The sequence below is a fragment of the Magnolia sinica genome, chromosome 9 (assembly GCF_029962835.1).
Source record: "Magnolia sinica isolate HGM2019 chromosome 9, MsV1, whole genome shotgun sequence".
Taxonomy (NCBI): Eukaryota; Viridiplantae; Streptophyta; class Magnoliopsida; order Magnoliales; family Magnoliaceae; genus Magnolia; species Magnolia sinica.
The window spans coordinates 3,939,936-3,948,160 of record NC_080581.1 but is presented as its reverse complement, the minus strand read 5'-3'; the positions used below and the strand labels follow the sequence as shown (position 1 = coordinate 3,948,160).

The 8,225-nt window shown below is 41.0% G+C and overlaps 1 protein-coding gene across 1 annotated transcript; it reads left to right on the top strand.

Annotated features, from left to right (window-relative positions):
• Positions 1–3,569: 3,569 nt before the first annotated feature.
• LOC131256690 (AAA-ATPase At3g50940-like) lies at positions 3,570–5,655 on the top strand. Its single transcript, XM_058257675.1, has 2 exons — positions 3,570–4,104; positions 4,184–5,655. The coding sequence occupies exons 1-2, from the start codon at positions 3,580–3,582 to the stop codon at positions 5,210–5,212; spliced, it is 1,554 nt and encodes a 517-aa protein (XP_058113658.1). The 5' UTR covers positions 3,570–3,579; the 3' UTR covers positions 5,213–5,655.
• Positions 5,656–8,225: the final 2,570 nt, after the last annotated feature.

Below are 8,225 nucleotides of genomic sequence, written 5' to 3'. Positions count from 1 at the left end.
ACGACCGGAAAGCCACAATTTTATCAATGACTGAAGGTGAACAATCTACTTAAACTCTTATTGATTTCAACCTAGCCTCACACAACACAAGTATTACCCTATGGCCCTAAGTTGAGTGATTCCGAGTACCGCCTTGGCTTAACATTCACAATGGACATCAAGCCCGGCAAGGCAAACATCCATCTATAGTTTTAGATTTAGCAGCCCACCAACAAGTAGTCTAGAGTCAATTTGGTGAATCTAGGCATTTCGGGATTAAATTAAATTACGAGGTTTCTCGCGTAGGTCACTTTGAATTTGGTCCCACTAAGCTCATGGCATGAGCTACTCGCGGTTAGTGGAAACAAGAATCCAGTCCTAATCACCCCAATTTGATTAATCTTAAACTAATCAGTGCAGTTAATAGGTTTTGCACATTCCCTTGCACGGGTTCAAAGCCGAGTACAAATTTTTACGGGACACTACACATGTCTAGGATGCACTTTTCTTTTACAATGGACCTTCACACGTGGCATTCATCGGGTGGGTCTCACTTCATGGATCTCTCAGGTAGTCCAGGTTGGCATTTTATTTATTTATTTATTTACACACGCACACACACCGCCACACACTCACGCCGCAGTGGGATTTCACCACTACTCGAACCCTCGCCAGGTGTTGAAACTCCTGAGAGTTTACCACCGGAGTAAGGGCAGGTAGTCCAGGTTGGCATGTACCTCAAGTAAATATGACGGCTAATATCATTTAAAAAAAATTCTGCCTAAATAAATGTTACTATGCACTTCACCTCATTGAACTATTGTGCACCTCCTTCACATGTGGAAGACACCCTTGGTGACCACAACAGATCTGCCTCGTGTTTTGTATCATTCCCTAAATGGCATGGAAAAATGTATGGACGGGGTGGATCTGATATATACATCATGATGAGCCCACGAAAGTTTCACATGTCAACACTCCGGTTTTCTTCTCTCACCGGGTATGTGGTGCACGAGTGGAGCAGATTACATCCGACCCGGACTCACCAAAGACGGTGCGGCCCTTACCGTGGTACCCACCTTGACGTTTGTATTCTGTATCCACTACATCCATCTGTCTTTTCACATAATTCTAGGGCATTATTCAAAAAATGAAGCAGATCCAATTATCGGGTGGACTTATAACATGGGAAGAAGTGGTGATTGACCATTAGTTGGCCACAAATGCTTTGTATCAAGCCGGTATTTGTTATTTACATTCATCCAGGCTTACAGGAACGTCAACAGATTTGATGGAAAAATAAAAACTACCGAAACATTAATAAGGTAAGCCCTAAGAAGTTTTTAATGGTAGTGTTCAATCACTACTGATTTCTGTAAGTATGGTACACCTGATAATGGAATCTTCTTAATTTTTGATATCATGATGTAAAATAATCTTTAAAAAAAAAATGAATGAACGATGTAGATAAAGAATACACAGGTTAAGGTGGACCCCTAGGTAAGGGCTGCACGTAAGTGTGAAATTTAAGTGGGCGCTATGATGAAGTATTTCTTATATTCACAGTGTCCATTCATTTTTTTTAGATCATTATAAGGATGAGAATGCAAAAACTATAAATGCAAATCCAAAGCATAAGTGAACCACACCATTGAAGACACAGTGGAAATTTATGCTACGGTTGAAAGCTTTTTACAGAAGGCTCTGATTAAAGTGATATTTGTATTTTAACTTTATCTACATGTGATCCCGTGAATAGGTCATATGAAAAGCAGACAGCACTGAAATTTCAGTACACTCATTGTTAATTCACCCACCAGGGAATCCATACCAAGAACTCAGTGTATATCTTTCACTCAGTCCACCACTTAGAGCTATAGATCTCAAGACAGATGATCCGTACTCTGTAAGAGGATTGTTGGAGGGACATAATCACCGTGACAAATCCACTCCGTCTACCAGAGTTTCAAGACCACGAAAGTGCCGGACTAGAAGGATTGAACGCACAGCATTAGGGGTGCACATTTAACCGGTAGAACCATGGAACCGGACGGGAGCCGACCAAACGGTCCGGTTTGGTCCGGTTCTAGAGTGCACCGGTTCCAGTTCCGGTTCCAAAAATTAAAGAACCGGTAACATCGGTTCGGTTCTCGGTTTGGGGGTATGTAGAACCGAACCGAACCGTGAACCGATCCGTAGAACCAAACCGTGGATCCGATCCGTAGAACCGAACCGTGGAACCGAACCAAGGAACCGAACCGATGTATTTTTGCACACCTTATAATTATTTTCTCTAGAACAATTATTTTCGTAAATATATTTTTGCACACCTTATACAATATTTAAACCATTCATCAAATGGACCACAACAGGGATGGACATGGGCTTGCAATTGGGCTGGATTATAAAAAGCCCAGAACCGTAGAACCGATCCGGAACCGAACCGTTTTTAATGGTTCGGTTCCGGTTCAGTTTTAGGGTGCCAACGGTCCGGTTCCGGTTCCGAATTTCCTAGAATCGTTAGGAACGATTCGGTTCCGGTTTCACCCCAAAACCGGACCAAACCGAACCGTGTGCACCCCTACACAACATTGGAAACTTTGTTGGCTAGTGCACCACTCACCACCGATATGGCTGTTGTGCTACCATCATGAGGTATGTGTTATATCCAAGCTGTCCATTCATTTGGTGAACTCGTTTTAAGTCTTTAGCATAAAAATAAGAAAGATTAAAGATTAAAATGGACCACACAGCAAAAAGAAGTAGGGGATTGAACGTATACCATTGAAATCCTTTTAGAGCCACAAAAGTTTTGGATCAATATGATATTTATTTTTCCTATTCATCCAGTTATTTGTGACCTTATGAACGGATTGGATGGGAAATAAACGTTTCTATAGGCCCTGCTATTCTTTCAACGGTGAGAATCACTGTCTCACTGCTATGTGTGGTGTTGGTCCACTTAAGCTTTGGATATGATTCATTTTTGGGTTCATCCTCTAAATACACCGTTGTGGGGCCATATAACTTTGATATCTTTTCAACCGTTCGTACAAACTCGAGGAGCGTAAGCGCTCGTTTTGGGACGCGGATTTCCTGCGAAACCATAGGGGCACACTGTCGAAACAGGATGTTATGAGTGGTACGTATGGCATGTAAACATGACTGTTGATATAGGGAGGTTTCAACCATTAAAACAGATGGACGAGATAGATTTATCACAAACATCACGTGGGCCCACCTAGTTTTTCAGCGCATGAACTTCACTGCGAAGCCGCTTCCCTCGTCTTCGCACGTGGTGTGTGGTACAGCAGCCAATCCGCTTCCAAACACCGAAGTTTTGTATCATGGTCAGGTGCAAGAAGTTTCAACGGTGTAAATTTCTATTCTCACTGTCTCGTTTGGTGTGGCCCACCTGAGTTTTGGGATTCCTGATATTAATATTTTTGTCCTATCGTGATCTTAAAAAACGGATGGACGGAGTGGATTTGTAACGTACATCTCTGTGGCCGCACACAGCTTCACAACAGGGAGATATTCCTGTGCCCGGGGCATTGGTAATCCATTTCCCTTCCTCTATTGACCTTCTCCTCTCCATCTATGAAAAAAAAACTCTCCAATCCTCTCTCTCTCTCTCTACCCTCTCCACTCTCTCCAACTCCCCAAAACATGGAATTCCTTGACTGGAAATCCATCGGCTCGATCCTGGCTACCTTCATGTTCCTCCGCACCGCTATCCATGACTTCCTCCCCCCTGAAATCTACGAACCTCTCAAACAATTCTTCCTCCGCCTATTCGCCGCTTTCCAGTCCAACGTTTCCATCCTCATTGAGGAATTCGATTCCTCTTACAACAACGAGATCTTCGAATCTGTACAATCCTACTTGAGCTCTAAATGCTTCTCCTCCGCCAAAATACTCAAACTCTCAAAACCCAAAAACTCCAAGAAACTTGTGTTTACGATGGACTCTACCCAGAAGATCGATGACACCTTCAACGGCATACCAGTGAGTTGGTCACTGCATCGCATTCAGAAAAATCCCCACACTTACTCAATCTTCGGCTCTGGTTCTCAAGAAAGGCGATTCTTCCAATTATCCTTCCATAAGAAGTATAAGTCACAGGTAATTGAAAATAATTATGTATTTCATATATTTTTCTATGCCATATATTAAATTAATACATGATTATTTTCTTTTACAGGTGCATTCAGTTTATCTTCCTCATGTAATGGAAGAAGCTGCAAATATCAAATTCAAGAACAGAGAGCTGAAGCTCTATACTAACAGATCAGTTGACGACCATGGACGGTTTTGGTCGTCGGTACCTTTCTCACACCCATCTACGTTTGACACGGTGGCGATTGATCCAGTGCTGAAAGAGGAGATCAAATCGGATTTGCTGAATTTTGTGAATAGGCAGAAGTATTATAGCAGAGTGGGGAGAGCTTGGAAGAGAGGGTATCTTTTGTATGGCCCACCTGGGACTGGGAAGACTAGCTTGATCGCTGCGATAGCAAATTTTCTAGAGTTTGATATCTATGATCTGGAGCTGACGGCAGTCATGAGCAATTCAGAGCTGAGGAAGCTGCTGATCGGGACGTCGAGCAAGTCGGTGATTGTTGTGGAGGATGTGGATTGTACACTGGATCTTTCAGACAGGAATAAGCAGTTTGTGAAGAAGGAAAGAGAGTGCGGGGATTTCATGATGGAGACGGAGGAGAAGATGGGAGAGAAGGAGAGGAATGATGGGGGTGTGAAGTTTAGCATGGTGAGTCTTTCAGGGGTGTTGAATTTCGTCGATGGGCTGTGGTCGTCTTGTGGTGGGGAGCGGCTGATTATCTTCACCACAAATCATAAGGAGAAGCTGGACCAGGCGCTGCTGCGAGCAGGCCGCATGGATAAGCACATCCATCTCAGTTACTGCGAATTCGACGCATTCAAGACACTGGCAAGGAATTACCTGGACACTGACGATCACAAGCTTTTCGGAGAGATTGAGGAGGTGCTTGTGGCGGCGAAGATGACACCGGCGGACGTGGCAGAGATTTTCATGAGCTGCAATGATGATGCTGATGTGGGGATGAGGAATGTGCTCGAGGAGATGAAGAGGAGGTTGAATGCAGAGGAATGTAAGAAGGAAATGGAAGGGATGGAGAAAGAGGTTGAAGACAAGGAAGAGATGGGGAAGGAGATGGAAGCAGAGGAGTTGGGGAAAAAGCACAAAGAATAGATCATCAAGCACTTAATCTAGGTACACATGGCATACGTGTCTGAGATCCAGACCGTTCATCCCTTGCGCCTCGCCTTAGTTAGCTCATTTGCGGAAAACAATAGTGATCAGATGATTCTAACAATCCATTGGATGTTTTGATTTAACACATTTGCAATTACCAATGGTTGATTGGAATTTTGGGCTGCCACCCATTTGCAATTCTGGAGAGTCGCCCAATGGGTAAGGCCCAATCAATCGACGGTCTGGATCACCCACGCGTGCCACATGGAGGAGATTGGGTGCTTGAGAACTTAGATGATATTCCACTGGGTCCTCTTTATCTTTTCCAAAGGATCTGTTTTTGTTTGCCTTATCTGCTGCTGTGGGGCCCATTAGATTAATGGTATAAATCTACCATGATGATTTAGTAACTGAAGTGATATGGATCTTTTCCCACTCTTTGTTTGGCTTTTTGGGTGGATGGAAGGTTGCAAAATAGCTGAGTGATGGAGTATAATCTTATTATTATCCGATGATTGTTCATGTTTTTACTCTAGTATTTAGGGACTGTTATCTCTGTATTGAAAAGGTTCTGCTTTCTGTTGTCTTCTACTAGGCTATATGTGTTTCTGCCAAACTGGCTTACATAACAAATCTAGCCTCATCTTCAGGTTCATATGGGGAAATTATCTGTTTTAGGAGTGTTTTTCTTGCCAGTGAATTCATTCCAATTGCGATTTCAAGATGACCCAAACGTAGACACAAGTGTGCACAGTTCCACTGCCCGAAATTGTCATTAAATTACAAGAAATAGGAAAGAAAATTAATGTGAAGTTAGTGCTGAAACTACAAAATAGTTCGGAACACATTCTTCTCTATGCATTTCCATCAAAAGAGAATTAAAAAAACAGAAACAAAAACAAAAGAAATTTTACAGCTACATACCCAATGCTCTTCATTCAAAACCCCAAAAAAAAAAAAAAAACATAGAGCAGAGATCTAAAATCCTACTTTACTATGACTTTCTAACATTCTCCCTTAAATCAGACTTTTAAAAGAATGCAGTGGAGCTTCTTTCCTTCTGCATCAGTTGAATCTTTTTAATGCCAAACATTGCTCTTTTCTAAGATTAAAAAACACCCAACCACTCTCCTAAAATATGTTTGTGTTGCAGCACTACCCTTTGACCTTAACACCCACCACTCATGGGAGTGGTATCGGTGGGTGCAGTTGAATGCTCTATTGAACTTTTTAGAGAAAGGAATGCATTGTCTTTTAATTTTGGTGCTCTCTTGGGAACCGTACAAATCAACCTAGGTCATTCCTTCCCTACAAGGATTTTCCCAAGCAAGGGCTTTTAAACTTAGGCCCCGTTTATTAAATCTGAAGTCTAAAGACCGAATCTGTAATCTGAAGCCTGAATCTGAAATCTGAAGTAAAAAAAACTTATTTGATAATTATGACTGAAGTTTAAAAATTAAGTACTAAATATGAAACAAAATGTTTGTTAACAAACATCTTAAATGTCTGAAATATGTTAATTTGACACATTTGCCCCTATCTCTCGTTTGGAAATATTTTACATTATAAAAAAATTAATTTTTGTTAAATGAAAATAAAATCATTATATTTAATTCAAATAAACTAAAATACTTAATAAAAAACTAAAATATCATCATAAGGCCCCCAATTCCTCTTAGCGGGGAGATTGTCACTATGTGTTATATAGGATTGAACAGCAGTAGCAACAAAACCTTCAAATAAGGCCCACTTTATATTTATATGTTATCCAAACCGTTTATAAGGTCATTCCCAATTGGATGAAGTGAAAACATATTGATCCAAAACTTTTGTAGCCTATTTAAGTTAATTTTCCATCCAATATGTTCATAAGGTCACAAATAACTGTATGAAGAGGAAAAAAAAATCATATTGATCCAAAACTTCCGTGACCCTAAAAAGGGTTTCAATGGTAGACGTTCAATCCCCTGCTGCTTTTTGCCGCTTATATATCATCTCAAGCTTTAATAAGAGCTCGCTAAATGGATGGATGGTTCGGATATAATACATACCTCATGATGGGACCCACAAAACTTGCTGACGTCAATACAACAACTATATAGCCAGTGTGAGGTACTCCAACCGATCCGCATCCTACTTTGGACGTGGATTAACTACTGACAGGTTGAATAGTGAGATTAGCTACCGAAGTGACGTCATCAAGTTCCATAGGCCCACTATGATGTATGTGCTTTATCTACACTGTCCATCTATTTGGAGATTTAATTTTAGAGCATGAGTTAAAGAATGAGGCAGATCCAAATATGTAGTTGACCCCCACCACAAAAAACAACAACGAGATTAATGCCTACCGTTGAAACCTTCTTAAGGCTCACCGTGATTTTTATTTGAAATCCAACCTGTTCACAAGTTAACACAGACATGAAAGAAGGGAAAAAATAAATATGAGCTTGATCAAAAACTTTTGTAGCCTATTTAAGTTTTTAATAATGGGCGTCACTCTCCTCACTGTTTTCTCTGGTGAGGTCCACTGGCGCTTTAGATTTGACTCACTCTTTGGATCTTTACCTAAAATTATATTTCCAAATGGATGGATAGCGTGGATACAAAAAATACATCATGATGGGGCCCACATAACTTGGTGACGTAACTTTCAACCTATCAATATCCAATCTGGATCCGCTGAAATAGATGGGCTACTCCATTGCCACCAGCCAATGGCTAATGGTCGGTGCTATATAGGCCCCACCATGATGTATGTGTTTCATCCATGCCATCCATCTATGTTTCTAGATCATTTTATGTTATGAGACCAAAAATGAGGTATATCCCAATCTCAAGTGGACCACATTACAGGAAAACAGTGTTGAATGAATCTTCAACCATTAAAAACTTTTTGGTGCCATAAAAGTTTTGGATCAAGCTAATCTTTGTTTTTTCCATTCATCTAGGCCTATATGACATAATCAACAGATTGGATGTCAAATAAACAGTACATTGGGCCTTATGA